The 19,528-nt window shown below is 36.6% G+C and overlaps 1 protein-coding gene across 1 annotated transcript; it reads right to left on the bottom strand.

Moving 5' to 3' along the window:
* Positions 1 to 2,896: 2,896 nt before the first annotated feature.
* LOC141290476 (kelch-like protein 17) lies at positions 2,897 to 17,984 on the bottom strand. Its single transcript, XM_073822601.1, has 11 exons — positions 17,727 to 17,984; positions 15,013 to 15,134; positions 14,241 to 14,462; positions 9,006 to 9,122; positions 8,632 to 8,845; positions 8,398 to 8,542; positions 7,680 to 7,847; positions 6,980 to 7,068; positions 6,193 to 6,266; positions 5,901 to 6,082; positions 2,897 to 5,512 (listed from the first exon to the last, which is right to left on the bottom strand). Exons 1-11 carry the CDS (start codon positions 17,938 to 17,940, stop codon positions 5,284 to 5,286), a joined length of 1,776 nt encoding a protein of 591 aa, XP_073678702.1. The 5' UTR covers positions 17,941 to 17,984; the 3' UTR covers positions 2,897 to 5,283.
* Between the last annotated feature and the right edge of the window lie 1,544 nt (positions 17,985 to 19,528).

Here is a 19,528-nt window from a genome sequence, read left to right as displayed (position 1 = left end):
AGAGAACTCGGCCAGTAATTCAGATGAGCTGTTGAGGTTAGGAATTTTTGCAACAAATATTTGTTTATATTTAACGTGGCTATTTAACACTTATTTAGGCTACTTTCTTATTTAAATGTATTATTTCTTTTATTTTAGCGTTTTGTAGGCTGCTTGTTCACCGACGGAATTGCTAAAATAAACACGCATGATTGTGAATAATGTTTGAGCCTCATTTATTTATATATAAAACACCGCACCACCGGCGATGGTAAAAATCTGCCACCGTCACAGCCGTTCCTACCCTCCATAAATACGTGCACTACATGTTGAATTTAAATCTAAATTTAACATTCACCGACAGATGTTTCAGTACAATGAATGTTTTTTGCACTGAGTATTAATTGTCTCCCTGTCTGTGTTCTGTGTTCCAGTCTGACTCGCTCATTCAGTAGCTAAAGATTTAAACTTAACACAGACTGCCAGAATGGACTTTTATGCATAAATGGAAATGCTCGTGTGAATGTATGACATTTACAGATAAGGATATGACCGAAAACTGAAAGTTTTCATGCTAAGGGTTACAAACGGAACTCAAAGCGCCTCACAGGGCAAGCAATTACGCTATAAACTTCAAGTTTAAAATAATTAATTCTCATGTTTTGGGCAGCTTGGATCAGGTAACTCTCCTGCAGCATCTCAAATGCATTTTTAGATGCATTTTGTCTATAGAAATGCGTCATTTTTTAGGGTCGTAGGACATACTAGCGAGAAGTGAGGAAACGAGGAAGCATATTGAGACGCACCTTCTGAATCCTGACCCTATTTTAATTCAAAGTAAATGGAGTCGAGGAGTCGATTCCACCGACTCCAAAATTAGGAGTCGGGAGTCGGAGTCGACTCCAAAAAAAACGGAACCGAACACCCCTAGTTACGAGTTCTGACGTAACTTTGCCCGCGAAACAACAAAGTCAGCCCTAATGGGTGCGGTGTTTATGCAAGTGGCACACGGTGGAAAAATAGAGCTTAGGACAATATAACATTGCAATCAAATTAATATTAATATTAATTTTTATATAAATTAGTATAATATTATATACAAATTAATAAAAATAATAGTAATTCATAAATGTGCCCAGGCAGTTTGGCGTGACTTGCCTGGAACGCTACAAAGTCGTGACTCGTGGTTTGAAGTGGTGATTTACCAGTTAAAAAACCTGCCTGGAACGCAGCATAAGGACCTTTGAAATAACTGAAATGTGCGGCGAAGTGATATAGACATGTAATTTACTGCGGTCAAAAGCTGCCTGGAACTACGTTCGCCGTGCGTTTCCCTGAAAATAATGCACACCTCTAGAACGTTCGTCAGCCAGTCAGATTCAAGCATTCAACGGCCCTACAGTATAATGCCGCGTTCCAGACAACCCATAACCCGTGTTTTTCCGACCTTCTACCCGTGAAAGTGCACCCGAACGGCAGTCAAACCCGTGACTTCCCACTCGTGAACTCGTAACAGATCGATGTACTCCCAGTTACGAGTTCTGACGTGACATAGCCCGTGAAACAACAAATATAATCCCTAATGCGTGCGGTGTTTATGCAAGTGGCACACGGTGGAAAAATAGAGCTTAGGACAATATAACGTTGCAATCAAATTAATAATAATAATTCATAAATGTGCCCAGGCAGTTTGGCTTGACTTGCCTGGAACGCTACAAAGTCGTAGGTCGTGGTTTGAAGTGGTGATTTACCAGTTAAAAAACCTGCCTGGAACGCAGCATAAGTAAAGATCATGTTCCATGAAGATATTTTGAAAATATTCTTCTGTAAATATATCAAAACCTAATTTATGATTAGTAATATGCATCGCTAAGAACTTTATTTAGACTTTAAAGGGAATTTTCTCAATATTTAGATTTTTTTTATTTAGACCTTCTGTTTCCAGATGTTCAAATAGTTGTATCTCAGCCAAATATATGATGTATAAATGTCAATTTCAAAATATTGACCCTTATGGTTTTGTGGTTCAGGGTCACAAATATCTTCTGTGTTCTGCAGAAGAAAGTTAGTCACACAGGTTTGGAATGGCATGAGGGTGGCAGAATCTATATTTTGGGGTGAACTATTCCTTTAATGTGTCAGTTTATTCAAATCAGATCAAGCTCACATTCCACCTGAAAACAGCTTTATTTCATTTACAGTAGTGTGTTTTGATTTTATACAGCAGTATATTGCTCCATTTGACATTAGTGCAAAAAATTCATGTTTGTTCTTAAATATAGCAAAACATAACCGGCACAATATAAATAACACATTCAACAACATTACAATCCAAAAAGAAAAAAGAAAAGACCAAAAGAAAAAAAGCCACAGTTACATTGACATTGCACAAAGTTTCAGGATATTTGGTTATATACACATACTGTATTTTTCCTTTCTGTGGGGTTGTGGTCCTGTGGTGTTATGCATGTATTGTCAAAGTGCAGGATGCTTCACCTCTACAGAAACACACACATATACAGCACTCTGATCTCCCTGGACACAAACGTATACTGACCTTAAACAAGTTTCTGTGAATTAACAAAGTCCTTAAAAAAAGGAAACAAAATCCTAACTTCTCAGAAGTTTTGAAATCATATAATACTACGCTACATTTTAAAACCTATGTAAAATGGCAGAGAGCAGGATTTACCTAAAGGTATAGTTCCCCTCCAAAATAAAAACCATTTAATCACCTTAATGCCAGTTCAAAGTTTCTTCAAAAATAACATATTTAGCAGAATGTCCAAGCTGCTCTTTTGCCACACAACTGTCCTTATTCTCATCTACTTCAAATTGAACAGACAATCTGACATTCTTCTAAATATGTGGCAAAAAGTATTAGAACACTAGTATTTTCAGCTAAAAAATGGTTTTAAGTCAGTTTTTTCTATCTTTTGCAGCAGTGTGTCAGGAGGAAAATGTCAGTTTACATTTCCAAACATTCATTTTGCCATCAATTAAAATAAGCCAGAGTCTGACAACAGCCAGTGCTCCACAGAGATCTGATCTCATTATAATCCAGTTTGTCTGAAATGACATGAAGAAACAGAACAAACTGAGAAAGACTAAATTTATAAGAACTGTGGCAATGTCTCCAAGATGCTTCAAGAAACCTACCTGAAAATCTATGCGCAAGTCCACCTCGGGCAAAAGCTGCTTTAAAAGCATGGATGGATGGTCACCAAATGTTGATTTTATTTAGTTAACAGAACTTAATTGATAAAGAAAATCTGTTTATGACATTATTTTTGACAGCATTCTCATTTCACAGCATTTTTACACAAGCCTAAAACTTCTAACAGTACTGTAGCTTTGCAGGTACACTCTTAAAAATAAAGGTGCTTCACGATGCCATAGAAGAACCTTTTTTGTCTAAATGGTTCCATAAAGAAACTTTCACATCTGAAGAACCTTTCTGTTTCACCAGAAAAGAAAAGAAGGTTCTTCAGATTATAAAAAGGCAAAAAAGAGATGTTTTTTTTTAAAGAACCTTTGACTGAATGGTTCTTTGTGGAAACAAAAATGGTTCTTGTGTGGCATCGCTGTGAAGAACCTTTTAAAGCACCTTTATTTTCAAGAGTGTAGGCGTCTTGAAGCATCTCAGAGTTGTTGCCACAGTTCTTCTGGATTTAGTCTGTCTCAGTTTGCTCTGTTTCTTCATTTCATTTCAGACAAACATGATGATGATGATATCAAATCTCTTTGTGAAGCACTGGCTGTTGTCAGACTCCTTGTGCAAACAAAAAACTCATTGGATTATTACAATTAATGGCAAAATTAATGTATAAAAATGTAAACTGATATTTCCTACTCACACACTACTGCAAAAGACAAACATAACTGACTTAAAACCATTCATTTTGGCCACCACTGTACATAATAAAGTACATTAACCTTATTTTGGAGGAACTATCCTTTGTTTTGGGACGATCTGTGCTCTCATCAGATAAACTAATTACTCACAAAACCTCGTTCACTCATCTGCCCATCTGAGGTAAGATGCATTGGTAGTGGCCGTTACCAATGCTATCACAGCACAACACATACTATCTATATCAGATCGAATAAGTTTAGAAAATGCAATATACAATGACATGGTTCATTAAAGACTTACGACAAAATACTAAATAAACGTGACAAACAACATATATAGGAGCTCAAAATAGCCGAGTTACTCACATTGAAGGGCTCCATATTGAAGTGTCAGTGTTAACGTTACTGATTACCCGTTAGCTAATCAGAATTAGTTCTGAGCACCGTTCACCCTTTTCGAAAACATGAGAAAGTGCAGCTTTAATGTCACAGCTAGTTTTAGGTATGGCTATAGTCTTCATTAGAAAGACATTTCTCCTGGTTAGAGATCTAGACGTGTCATATTAGTAAAGTTTGTACTCGTGTAGAGCTCAAACTCTCGAAGGCTTGAAAAACATGACTGTATAAAACGAACCAAACATGTTTGTTAGATAAAAGACTAAATACCTGTTCTTCCTAAATCTCACATTTCATACCAAACACCAGTGCTTCTCTGATATGTAATAGGTATGTCCATTAGTATGTTTTAAAACTATATATTTCCCCTCTTAAGTTAGAGGGGGTCCTTCAAATATCTCTGAAATAGTGTCATATGTTTATATTACATTTGATAAATAAATAGGAAAATAGGTCAAACATATATTATGCTGTGAACATGATCTGGTGTACGTAGTGTAGAATCCATCCACCGTTTTGTGTGAATTTTCTGCTTCTAAATGTCCATGCGCATCTGTGGTGAGACAGGGCAGCGTTGCACATTACTGCCACCTAGTGTGACACAGCAGCACTACAATATTATTTTCTGCCAGGATGAAATTTCTGTAAACATGCGTGGCAGAACCTGTCAATAGCTACATTCCTAAAGTTGTTCATTCTTTTTTTTTATGTTTTGTTTCATATATTATTTCGTAGTATTTCAAAAAAGAATCGTAAACATAAATATACATTTAGATATACATCATACACAAAGTGACCGCGAAATGGCAGAGCAACATTATTTTGCACTTTCAAGCACGGGTTTATAGGGTGAGAGTTGTGGAGGCTTAGTGTGTGAGTGTCTTTTCCTTTTTTTTTTTACCCTCTTGATCCGCAGCATGCTGCAGAATTCCTCCAGCCAGATGGGGCGCTGTGGCCCACAAAATGCTCTTCGTCTGATGCTCAAACTGAGCAGTTGCGCCTCTTAGCCACGCAGGGCAGGCCGCTTGAGCTAAGCCGGGTTTTTACCCTTTGTCAAAGACTTGTGGAGGAGACGGAAAGAGTAGGAGAGGACGGTGGAGGAAAGTTGAGGAGCTCTAGGACAGCGACTCCCACGCTGCTACGGCGCGTGAACATACAAGACGCCGCCACCCATTTGTTGCTACGAGGGTTGTACTTTTCGATGGAGTTGAGACTGGAGCTGCCATCATTGCCTCCAACTGCATAGAGCCAGCCATCCATGGCGACCAGGTCATGGGTACTCCTGAAGATCAAGAGAAAGGTCGATTAGGAATCAAATAATTTTTATGCGGATGTGAAACACATCTCTTAAAGATAGTTCACCTAAAAATTAAAATTCTGTCATTAATTACTCACCCTCATGTTGTTCCAAACCCATACAACCTTTGTTCATCTTCATAACACCACTGATGTCACATGGACTATTTTAATGATGTCCTTACTACCTTTCTAGGCCTTAAACGTGGTAGTTGTGTTGCTGTCTAAGCAGGGTCAGAAAGGTCTTGGATTTCATCAGAAATACCTTAATTTGTCTTCCGAAGATGAACGAGTGTCTTGCGGGTTTGGAATGACATGAGGGATAATTTTTGGGTGAACTACCTCTTTAAACAAACATTTGGTCGCTATCAAACCTGCGGATGTTCATGGGGGCCACTCCCTCCCAGGTGTTTGTTTTCGGATTGTATCGTTCCACTGAATTTAGGCAGCTTGTACCGTCATTGCCCCCCGCAACATAAAGCATGCCCTCCAACACAGCCACTCCTGCGCTGCTCCTCCTGCTCAACATGTTGGCAATGGCAGTCCAGGCATTACTCTGAAAAAACAAAACAAAAAAAACATCTTTAGTCATATTTAGCCATGGAGAGAAAACATAAAACACCCTAGAGATGTTTCTAACATGTCAGAGAGACATGTGTCACCTACCTGTGGTTCGTACTTTTCTACTGTGGCTAAGTGTGAGGAGCTGTCATACCCGCCGACCGCATACAAACTGCCATCTAAGAGAAGAAATACATGAAACAAGTTCATGTATGGTGTTCAGAGCAACCACAGAGGATGTTAATCAACTGCTTAAAGAAGTTCACTTCCAGAACAAAAAATGTACAGATAATTTATTCACCCCTTTGTCATCTGAGATGTTCATGTCTTTCTTCAGTTGTAAAGAAATTATGTTTCTTGAGGAAAACATTTTAGGAATGTTCTTCATATAGAGGACTTCTATGGTGTCCGCGAGTTTGAACTTCCAAAATGCAGCTTCAAAGGGCTCTAAACGATCCCAGCTGAGGAAGAAGTGTCTTATCTAGCGAAACGATTGGTTATTTTCTAAAAAACACAAATAATTTATTTACTTTTTTAACCTCAAATGTCTTGTTTAGGTCAAAAACCTCCAATCACATTTTCTCCTCCAACTTTAAAATCGCTTAAATCAACTTTCTTTGCATTTTTACTTTGTAAACACTGGGTCTGTACTTCTGCAGCAATGTAGGACAATTTTGGAGTTGGAGGAGAAAATGAGATGGGAGTATTGAACTGGAGTACACAGTATGCATGCACATCACAGAGCTGGACAAGACATTTGAAGTTAAAGTATATAAATATAAACTTTTGTCCTGAAAGTGAACCTTTCCGTTAACATATAGTGGAAGTGCTTGTAGCTGTACTGATGACAATTCTTTATATTTATTAGTACATTAGCAGTGTGTATTTTTACCTAATGTGGCCACTCTAACATATCTCCTCCTGGTGCTCATGGCAGCGATAGAAGTCCAGGTACTGGTCAGAGGGTCATACCTCTCTGCACTGTGGACAAAATCAAAAAGAAAGAAAAAAAAATGTCATTCTGTAAGACCTTCATTTATCTTCAGAACACAAATTGAGATATTTTTGATGAAATCCGAGAATTTCAAGAAAGTAACCAAGACGCATGCATGTGGTGCTTCTGACGCAGGAGCTGGCATTCTAACATAGAACTCAGATTCGCTGCGCCTTGTTTGCAAGAAGAGGTATGTACACACACGTGTCGCAGTCAAAGACTGACACAGAAGAGCAGAAATTGTTAACATATTTTTTTTGTTTTCTTAGAGCACAAAAAGTATTCTCGCAGCTTCAGAAAAAAATGTTTGAACCACTAATATCACATGGACTGTTTTAATTATGTCCTTACTACCTTTCTGGGCCTTGAATGTGTCAATTACGTTGCTGTCTATGCAGGGTCAGAAAGCTCTCGGATTTCATCAAAAATATCTTAATTTGTGTTCTGAAGATGAAGGTCTTACGGTTTTGGAACGACATGAGGCTGAGTAATTAACAGAATTTTCATTTTTGGCTGAACTATCCCTTTAATGCTTTTTTATAATTTTCTCTATTATTTTTTACTTTTCACAATGGTTTGCCTAGATACTGTAGTGTACCTGTTGAGACAAGAAGCACCATCGTATCCTCCTGCTGCATACAGAAGCCCATGCAGGACCGCCACCCCTAAACAGCTCCTCCTCGTTCCCATAGACACCTCAGGTTGCCACGCATTGGTTACTGGATCATACGACTCTACAGTAGCCAAATCAGAGGTGCCGTCATACCTGGTTTGGGAAAAAGCAAAGGAGAGACAAAGATGAACAGTAGACCTTTTGTTTTTGTCTTCATCATGCAAGTAAAGACAAGACAGTCATCATTCACAGAATTCATTAGTCAACGCCTGACACATTTCCTAACTAATCTTAGGTAACTTCTTGATTGCTTCAGCAGGGTAATCTTAAGAAAATAATGTGGCTTTCTGCACATTCTGTTCCTTCCGTAATGTAATAAATCAAATTAAGTCTGAACCTCTGATGTCAAGTAAACTATTTTAACAATGTCCTTACTACCTTTCTGGGCCTTGAATGTTGTAATTACATTGCTGTGTATGTAGGGTCAGAAAGCGCTTAGATTTAATCAAAAATATCTTAATTTGTGTTCTGAAGATGAACGAAAGTCTTATGGGTTTGGAACGACATGAGGGTGAGTAATTGTTGACAGAATTTTCATTTTTGGGTGAATTTTCCTTTTAATTTTCCTACCACTTTAGTTTGGCGTTATAAAAGAAAAAACACTTGATTCTCTGACAAAGATGAGGCTTTTGGTTCTGCGTACCCTCCCACAGCATAGAGTTTGTTTCCAATAGCAGCTACTCCAACTCGTGCCCGCCGCGTTGACATGGACGCAACCATGTGCCAGCGGTCTGTCCTAGTGTCATAGGCCTCACAGTCTCCATGAATGGCAAAAAGACTGCCCCCACCTGAAAGACATTTAGCACTGAAATCAACCCAATAACATACAACATATGTGTATGTGTGTTTTTATGTCCTCTTGTCCTGATTTACAGACCTACGGCAAAGAGGACCGGACTGGCTCCCTCGCAGCGGCGAGGTCGGGTGCGGCTATTACTGAGAACACCCCGCTGCTCAGGCATCAAGTGATACTTCAGCGCCTCAATTAGCAGGTCTTTGCACTCGGAGTGGTGACGCACCAGCAGCTCCGTATCCACATTGCTCATCAGGAAGTCTCGTGTCAGCAGTGGCAGTCGCACACACTTCATCAGCTGAAGACATGGATGGAAAGAGTGACAGGTAAGACGTGCGAGTTAAAAGGATTAAAGAATACAGAAAGAAACAAGTATCGATTTGCAGAGACATAATCCTTTATAAGCATTAATCCTGTGATGTTGCTAAAAGCAGTTTGACAGGAGAAATCACACCCACCCGGGGCACGTGCTGCCTCCGCCCGTCAATGTCATGCTTGACCCAGCTCAGCACAGCCCTGTACACCTCCTCCTCCGATGGGACATTCAGGTTATCACTAGAAATCAGATCTAGCACCTGCAGAAATTACAAGAAAGAACTTAAAACTAAAGGTTGTTTGACTGGTTGGCTTCAGTTGGACTGAAGTATTTACATAACATTTTAAGAAGGCAGATTGCTGTTTTAATCTGAATGGAGTGCATTTAAACATCTTATGTAATATTCTGTACAGGACAGATGTGCTCAGTTTGACTCCAAGCACATTGTGTTCTGCACATAATGTCAAAAAACAGATCTCTGTTTTAAAATTCTGTCAGTGATTACTCATCCTCATGTTGTTTCAAACCCGCAAGACATTCATTCATCTTCAAAACACAAATTAAGAGATTTTTGATTGAATCCGAGAGCTTTCTGACCCTGCATAGAAAGCAACACAGCTACCACTTTCAAGGCCCTGAAAGGTAGTAAGGACATTGTTAAAATAGTCCATGTCACATTGTTTCAACCATTTTTATCTGACATGATGTAAGTGGTTCAACCTTAATTTAACTTTTTAAGTGTTCAAAGAAAACAAAAACATGACTTTATTCAACATTTTTTTTCTCTTCTGCGTCACGTGTGTGGTGCGGTGTTATTTTGGGATTTTTTGCTCATATGAAATTACGAGAATTCTTTTTAACATTGCGGTTGAACCACTGATGTCACATGGACTATTTTAATAATGCCCTTACTACCTTTCTGGGCCTTGAACGTGGTAGTTCCTTTCTACGCAGGGTCAGAAAGCTCTCGGGTTTCAGATGAACGAAGATCTTACGAGTTTGGAACAAAATGAGGGTGAGTAATTAATTACATAATTTTCATTTTTGGGTAAATTATCCCTTAACTGTTAAGCTGCTTAATATTTTTGTGGAAAAAGTGACAATTTTATATCTTTGATCAATTTAATGCATCCTTCTGGAGCAAAAAGTATTGTTTCTTCATCAATAATCATCCTGACAATAGCATTATAGTAACAAAAATTTTACAGAATCTGCTAAATTTGAATTATTTTACCAAAATAAGAGGGATCGTACAAAATGCAAGTTCTTTTTTTATTTAGTACTGACCTGAATATGATATTTCAGATAAAAGACATTTACATATAGTCCACAAGAAAAAATAATAGTTGAATTTATAAAAGTGACTTCATTCAAAAGATTACATACGCTTGATTCTTAATACTGTGTTGTTACCTGAATGATCCACAGCTGTATTTTTTTTTGTTTGTTTAGTAATAATTTAACAGTTAAACTGCCTTCTGTTTTTCAGAAACGTCCTTCAGGTCCAACTAATTCTTGGGTCTTTCAGCATTTTTGTGTATTTGAACCCTTTCCAACAATGACTATGATATTGAGACAGTTCTTTTCACACTGAGGACAACTGAGGGGCTCATAGCAACTATTACAGAAGGTTCAAATGCTCACTAATGGTTCTGAAGGAAAAACGATGCATTAAGAGCCAGGGGGTGAAAACTTTTGAACAGAATAATAATAATTTCTTATTTTGCCTAAATATTATATTTTTATCATTTAGCACTGCCCTTGAGAAGCTACAAAAGATACTTACATGTTTCCCTAAAGACAAAATAAGAATAAAATTGACCCTGATCTTCAAAGTTTTCACCCCCTGGCTCTTACTGCGTCGTGTTTTCTTCTGAAGCATCAGTGAGTGTTTGAACCTTTTGTAATAGTTGCATATGAGTATCTCAGTTGTCATCAGTATGAAAAAATGGATTCAAATACACAAAAATGCTGAAAAACAAAAGAATTTGTGGGATCTGAAAGATTTGGGCAATTTAACTGTTCAGGACAAACAAGGGAATCATGAATGACTAACAGTAAAAAAAAAATAAAAAAAACAGCTGTGGATCATTCAGATAACGAGCGTATGTAAACTTTTGAACATGGTAATTTTTATAAATTCAACTTTTACTTTTGTCTTGTTCGTCTTTTATATTAAATATCTTATTCATGTAAGTACTAAATAAATAAAAAATAACATGCTTTGTACGATCCCTCTTATTTTGGTAAAATAATTAACATTTTGCAGATTTTGCAAGGTGTATGTAAACTTTTGACCTCAACTATATATGCAAAAAATGTGGGAAAAAAATCCTAGTTACAGTTAGACTTATTTATTTCAAAAACACTGATGTGTTGGCTTGTGTTTACTTCATGCTAACATGTCAACGTCTCAATTTACCAATAGTGCTGAGTGAGTGTTTAGACTGGAACAATGGCAGACGGGGAGGAAGGCCTGATAAAAGTGTTTGGGAAACCGTTATCATTGTTTTTGCAATTCCATTTGCTGCTGTTAGTGATGTAAATATTGCACACATTAGCTTTCTTTCTTTAGCTTACCATTACACTATCATCTAATCTACACATGCAAGAGCACCACATCAGACTCTGCAGTGTTCCTGTCACAGACTGTTTGTTTATTTGGGGCAGAGGGCACAGTTAACATGGCTACAAGCATTTACCGGGTACTCTGGGTTAAATATGGGGCCAATGGGAGCCTCCAGCCTGCAACAGCTGTTAAGCGTGAGAGAGAATCACAGACAGAGAGAACAGAAGTGTGTGTCATCATCAGCCACCTCTTGCTAATGGTTCTCTCCAAATCAGTGTCTAAACAGCAGGGGTATTTCAACCTTTCAAAGCACAGAGATACTAATACCAGCAGCACTACAATTATTCAAAATAATGCTCTTCCATGAAGAGAGCAGATTAGGGCTGATGAAATTAGTGTTGTATGAGAGCAGGAGCTGCTTTCTGCTGATTAGCTGTCTCAGCTTCTCAAAGACGTGCTGTTGTCACCGTGTATTTGAGCGGATGATTGACACTGTATTGAAGGTGCTGACGCCGAGAGCACTTATATCAGTGTCGCCATGGGGCAATGCGTTCTGACATTTTAGCTTCGAGTCGAAGAAGAGGTCAGGGTTTGGCTGATTAGCATGGTCCAATTAGCTCCTCCTGATAGATGCTGTAACTATCTTATGTAGGGTCAAAAACATCTCTCTGCAAATGTTCAAATGTTCCTGTGTATGCTGTCTAAATAAATTAGAATTAAAATATTTAATTATGCTATTGTAATAATTAAAAGTTTAAGATATGTAATTATATATAAAATACGTACACTGCTGTTTAAGGATTTTTCTATTTTCATGCTGCATTTATTTGATCAAAATACAGTAAAAACAGTACAATTCTGAAATAATATTACAATTTAAAATTTAATTCTCAGCAGGCATAACTCTTCGGTCTTCAGTGTTGCATGATCCTTCAGAAATAACATTTGAATTGTAGTATATTATATAGGGATATTAAACCATGATTTTCTTCGTCTGCTGCCTGGTTGCTGGTCACATGGCTTTTACAACTCACAGATTAAACATTTCTATTCCCAGAACACTAGTGAGAAAAGATGAATTTGAACCACATCATTTTGAGAGACTCTGCGCCAGCTGAGCAACTGACATTGAAATGAATGTAAATTCTATCTGACAGCTTTCTCCAGACCTTGGAAGATTTTTTTAGGAGGGTGAGGGGTGTTTTAAAAGCCAGGATGTGACCAGCCTTCCTGCACTGAAGGTCAAAATAGTACAGATATTTTTTCCTCAGACTAAGTCAAAAGATTCAAGACTTCCCAGACAACAGAGAGGAGGAGAGAGGATCAAGAGATTTTGTTTTTAAAAAGCTCAAAGCCAATGTGACAGGAAGTGGTGTCAGTGACAAATATATAATTAGACATCCGTAGCCAAAACCATTTTTCCTCTGAGGATTGCTATGGCTCATCTCTCCAGCACTCTCCATACATCATTTAACGGGTACACTTTACACCCCTCTTTTTACACTCTGAATAAATCTATTCTTGAGTCTTTCTTCGTTAATAATTACAGTATGAATAAAATATTATATAACGATATGAGTCATTTCATGGTAACAATATATATCACAAAATAGTAATTTTTGCTTTAAATAAGGTCTTTATGATATCAATTTTTTATATCATAGAAATTTTATAATTCTTGTCACCAGTGTCATTATCACAAAAATACTAGCCTAAATTAAAAAAAATAAAAATAAAAACTTACTGAAGAAAAGTAAACAGTCAGCGATTTAAAAAAGAATATGAAATTAATTACAAGCAACAGAACAAACAAAAAAAACTACAGCTGGACAAATAAATGAAAAATGCTGCATACATTGTATAAAAAAAGTAATCAAATGTATAAAATCACTGCATATTCTTTACTGTGTAAATTCAATTTATATTTCTTCTAATTAAAGTTACAAAAGTGATTTAGACAAGAACAGTGAGAGATTTTCTCTGTTTTGTTGTTTCTTAACATAAATGACAACAGCAGGAATATTACACTGCTGTCACTTTAGGAGCTGCCCAGATCCAATAAACTGTAACACGTTTTTCTTTCTCAGCTGTTTGCTTTCACTAAAGACCAAAATTACTGCATTTATAAGGAATGCAAAGGCAGCCATTCTGACACATACATGTGTGTATTTAACCGTTCAAGGTCTATAAGTCGGCAAAGTATAGCGTGCTCTATTAGCACCATCTTCTTGTGGGATATTTTGAATATAGTGAAATTAGTTCTCTTTCACTGTTAATTGTATTTCAATGGCTTAAAATCACGTGTTTTTAAACCAAAACAATTAAAAACGTGTGCAAATGATATGTTTTACCAATGCACAGCAACGTCATGTGAGCTTGTAACCATTATGTTATTCCAAAATCTCTACCAGTAGACAAAGTTCTAATGGTAAATCATGTCTACTGGTATATCGCCCACCCCTGCTATTATATGTACCTTTTATGTCGTGTTTTTTTTAACAGGCCCAATTTTAGTAAAAAATTTGTAGAATATGCAAATTATCAGTCTTCTTGTTAGCTAAATTCTAGTAATTATAATAAAGCTGAAATAAAATGTAAATATAAATTGCAAAAGTTACATACTTTTTTAATATTATATATAAAAAGTAAAACCTAAACTTATAAATTAGACTAAAATATATAATTGTAATCATTTAAAAGTACTAAATATAAAAAATGAAGTACACAAAAATGCTATAATAACACTGAAAATGTTATTAAAATGTGAACTCTCCTTTTTCTTTTACTTTCCCAAAGCAAATGGCTCACCTGTTTGAGAGGTAGCAGCATAAACTCCTCAGTCTTCGATACCTCTACAAAGTGCTGCAGAACGTACTTATGGGCTGACTTGAGAAGGTCGCTGCAGGAGTGAGTGTCTGCAAAACTACGGATGCCCAGGCAGTTTGAGGGGTCCAGCTGGCTGAGAAGGAATTTGCAGCAGGCATCTCTCACTCCGTTGAGCTGCAGGAGACTAGCTGCCGGCAACAGGGTCTGCTCAAGGTAAAGGCAAGATACAGTGGATGAAACGGAGGAAAAGTAGTAAGTGAATCTTTAACATAATTTGGATTTTTTAAGGTGCTGCCACATTAACTGGAGTTATTTCAATAATAACCCACACAATCTGGAATTTCGCATGAGCACAAAAATGTTTCTTATGCAGGTTTATTTGATTTAATGTGAATTCACTCCATTAACCTGTTGAGAAAAGTGGATTCAAAAGTGACTTCTAATTGAGTTCTTACATCACTTCACCTCTGACAACAGACAAAGGCAACAAAATTTCACTGAAAATGTTGCAGAAATTTTGCTAATGTGACTACCTTTAGTCTAATGAGGTCAACGCCTTGTAAACTAGCCACCCGCCACATATGCATTTGATCTTTTGAAATGACATATCAGAAGACCTTCATTTGCAAAAATGCAAACCATAACTTTGAACAAAACCTAAGTACCTCACAAAGCAAACAAGATAGCCCAACACAGGGGTTACTGTGAGTGTCATATATAAAATGCACTTTAAAAGACACTAAAGGTGACGTACCTGCACGTTTCCCTCTCCTACTACAATTTCGGCAGTGTAGGCGTACTGCACCAGCTGCTCCAGAGCCTGAGGGTCAATGTCATGCAGGGTCACGTGGGTCTGACGGCTCTCTGACATCTCATCTGCAGTCACAACACACAGCAGTTTATCTCAAAAGAGGCTTTTGCAGAAAACTGTTTTCAGGGGGTTCAATGATACTGTAATGGCCCGTTCATACATACAGCGGCCTCTGGAGGGCGCCGAGTGGTTGAACTGTTTGTCAAAGTGGGTGTTCCTATTGCTAGATGCCCTAACATTGCCAATAGCTTTCAAAAATCTGATCACAAATGGGATGAACATCTGATCAGAGTTCAGAGTCTTTGTGCTTTTGGACGCTAGCAGACGTTCCTACTTGACTGCTGAAACAGTTATCATACAGCGGATCACTGTCTGTATTGTCATTGGTTGTCACCACATTTTATCATTTGCATGAAACTTGCATAAACTTTGTTTGAATTTAATATGTTGACGACCTTCAGTGATGCTCATGCCATTGGAAATCACTGTATAAATGAACATGCCTTGTTGTTATTAACTAAACCTGTTTTTAAAAATCAGTCTTGTTAATTGAAATAAAGTTAAGGAATATTGCCATAGCTACTAACTGAAATACAGTTGAAGTCAAAAGTTTACAGAATCTGCAAAATTACTTTTCCAAAATAAGAGAGATCATATAAAATGCATGTTATTTTTATTTAGTACTGACCTGAATAAGGTATTCCACATATCTTAGTCCATTGTTTGTCCTGAACAGTTAAACTGCCTGCTGTTCTTCAGAAAAATCCTTCAGATCCTACAAATTCTTTGTTTTTGTTTTTCAGGATTTTTGTGTATTTGAACCCTTTCCAGCAATGAATGTATGATTTTGAGATCCATCTTTTCACACTGAGGACAACTGAGGGACTCATATGCAACTATTACAGAAGGTTCAAACACTCACTGATGCTTCAGAAAGAAAAACGATGCATTACGGGCATTATGTGTAAACCTTTGAACAGAATGAAAATGTGCACATTTTTCTATTTTGCCTATATATATATTTATTATTATTATTATTATTATTATTATTTATTTATTTTTTTTCTTCATTTAGTACTGCCCTTCAGAAGCTACAGAAGATATTTACATGTTTCCCAGGAGACAAAGCAAGAGCCCCCGGCTCTTAATGCATCGTGTTTTTATTTTGAAGCATCAGTGAGTGTTTGAGCCTTCTGAACAACTATCACTAAACCAAAAAAAAAAAACACCAGAGAACAAAATAAGTAAAATTTACCCGATTTTCAAATTCCAAAAGATTTCACCCATCAGTGAGCGTTTGAACCTTTTGTAATGGTTGCATATGAGCCCCTTAGTTGTCCTCAGTGTGAAAAGATGGATCTCAAAATCATACAGTCATTGTTGGAAAGGGTTCAAACACACAAAAATGGTGAAAAACAAAAGAATTTGTGGTATGAAAGACTTTTCTGGAGAACAGCGGGCAGTTTAACTGTTCAGGACAAAAAAGGGACTCATGAACAACTATCACTAAACAAAAAAACACAGCTGTGGATCATTCAGGTAACAATACAGTAGTAAGAATCAAGCGTATGTATGTACTTTTAAATGGGGTCATTGCTTTTGAAAGGATTTTATGAAAGGAAAAAGATCTACTTTTGTGTTTTAGATACAGAATGCTTATTTCTCTTATTTCTATTAAGATATTATTTTTCATCACACTGTTGCAAGCATTTAAAGAAAATGTAAAAAACAGCATTCCTTATAAGAGAAATGCAGAAACTCAGAACCAATTAGTCCAAAGGTTGTGTTGTTAAGCAGTTTCCGTTCTGATATGTGACCCTGGACCACAAAACCAATCATAAGGTTAAATTTTACAAAACTGAGATGTATACATCATATGAAAGCTCAATAAATAAGCTTTCTATTGATATATGCTTTGTTAGGATAGGACAATATTTGGCCGAGATACTTCTATTTGAAAATCAGGAATCTGAGGGTGCAAAAAAATCTAAATACTGAGAAAATCACCTTTAAAGTTCTCCAAATTAAGTTCTTAACAATGCATATTACTAATCAAAAATTACATTTTGATATATTTATAGTATGAATTTTACAAAAAATCTTCATGGAACATGATCTTTACTTAATTTCCTAATGGTTTTTGGCATAAAAGAAAAATCAAAAATTTGGACCCATGCAATGTATTTTTGGCTATTGCTACAAATATACCCCAGCGACTTAAGACTGGTTTTGTGGTCCAGGGTCACATATGTATAATGGAGTTAAATGAGTGCGTTGTTAGTAAATCTAGTGTATGGTAAGTTCAGAATAGTCATGGCTAATGAAGAGCCCACACTGTCCTGACTCGTACCATCACACTCTAGTCTGAGGTGCAGCGGGACACACGAGCAATAGGAAAAACCAGACACCTGCTGACCTGAGACCAGGACAAGGAAGAGAATAAAGCATGGAAAAAACATTAGGTGATGAAAAAAGACAGGAAGGAAGGAAAGGCTTGAAAAGGAAGCTGAGGTAATGTACACATCAGGAATAAACAATACACCTTAAAGACCATGTGAAGTCAAGATTTGTTTTTTGTGATGCTTAGTTCATGTGTGTTAGCTTTGAAACCATCTATATGCTAAAAAAAAAGTCTTAAATAGGAACATAAGACCTACTTGTAAACATGGCATGGAAGTATGGACTGCAGGAGGCCAGCACCACCTTGTGCGCCTTGATTTCCTTGTTGGCCACATGGAGCACGATGTCGCAGAGCAGGCCACGCTGCCGCATGCGGTTCATGGACACGAAGGAGTCATGGTAGTGGCGCTTGGAGTTGTGCGAGATGCTGTGACCATCCCGGTTCAGCAGCTGCATACCCCCCTCCATCATGCCGGTGCTCACCGAGGCCTGCTGGAGCCTGGGCCTCACTCTAAGACACTAAAGAAAAACAGAAACACACCCGATGAAAGTTCTACCTATAGAGTTTAGTAGCTTTTAGGTTGTTTATATGCTAGCATACTTCTAGAAGTTGACAAAATACTACTTTTTCAGTGGCCTTGGTTCTTTAAGTATTTTCCCTAAAGGGATTTTAAAGATTTATAAGCAATGAACTAAAATTTTATCTGCGGATTTAAGAATTGGATAAAAAGACCAAGGTACAAAACGGTGTACTTCTCTACTAGAGGTGTGTAATAATGACCAAAAATGATATCTCAATATTTTCTGCACTATAGTCGATATCTATAATCAGATGATATTTTGCTGTTGTGTTATTGTGCACACACACACACCTTAAACACACACCCAGAGTACAACCCCTACCTGTACCGAGACTCAAACCTGCAACCTTTAGGTTACAGGTCTGACTCTCTAACCATTAGGCCACTACTGCCCATTAGTTTGCAGGAGTAACCGAAATTAACTTTTAATTTAAATAGTTTAGGTTAAAATAGATTTTTTTAACCTTTTATGGGCATTTTTACCTTTATAAGGCAATGTGTTTCTGATTTAATTAAATGTGTGCATCATCTTGTGTCAAATTCTTAAATTTAATCATTAAATTAATTAAAATGATTAATTGCGATTAATCGCATCAAATACGTTTTTGTGTACATGTGTGTACTGTGTATATTTTTTATATGTGTGTGTGTGTGTGTGTGTATATATATATATATATATATATATATATATATATAAATATAAATACACACATGCATGTGTATATTCAAGAAAAAATTATATTTATATTAAATATTTGTTTTATATAAATTAAAAAATATATACATTTAAATACATGTAAATATTTTGTGTGTATCTTTATATGTACATAATAAATATACACAGTACACACACATATATTATATAAACAAAAACTTTTATATTGGATGCGATTAATCGTTGCCCAGCACTAATAAGGACACTATAGGGCTGTTACCAACATCGAATACTGATATTTGAAATGGTTTACCGGAAAAAGGGAAAATATATCTTAAATATAAATCTAAAATCGCCAGTAGGTGGTGGCAAATCACTGCATGAGTGAGTCATTGAGCCATTTTTTTCAACTGATTCATTAAAACGTCTGATTTTGAATTAGTAACAAAACAATGTTGCGTGTCGCTCAGAGACACAAAACAATTATGCTGTGGCATTGTCTGAAACTCTTTGTTGACAAAATAGAGCAAAATAAAATGTAAGTCACTTAATATTAACTTGTTTGTTTGACTGTTTAAAAAAAATCAATATCACATTTGCAATCGTGCTGATATTTGGAGAAAAAAACAACACTTTTCGTGTGACATTAGCAATATCAGATTATATAAATATAAAAGACATGAAAGTCATACAGGGGCATATTTGCCCCCTTATCTTGAATTTTGTATGAATTCTAAACGTATTTTAATACTTAACCACACAGTGAAAGTGTAAAATGTGCAAACACAGTGTGTTTTTGATTGGTTTTTGCAATATTCTTGAT

Source organism: Garra rufa, chromosome 18 (assembly GCF_049309525.1).
Source record: "Garra rufa chromosome 18, GarRuf1.0, whole genome shotgun sequence".
NCBI lineage: Eukaryota > Metazoa > Chordata > Actinopteri > Cypriniformes > Cyprinidae > Garra > Garra rufa.
This window is presented reverse-complemented; position numbering and strand designations above follow the sequence as displayed.

Coding starts and splice junctions, on each gene's coding strand:
- LOC141290476 (XM_073822601.1), bottom strand. CDS start 17,940: ATGATGGAGGGGGGTATGCAGCTGCTGAACCGGGATGGTCACAGCATC. Junction 8,846..9,005: donor GGAGGCAGCACGTGCCCCGG/GTGGGTGTGATT, acceptor CCATGTCTTCAG/CTGATGAAGTGTGTGCGACT. Junction 7,848..8,397: donor AAACTCTATGCTGTGGGAGG/GTACGCAGAACC, acceptor TTCCCAAACCAG/GTATGACGGCACCTCTGATT.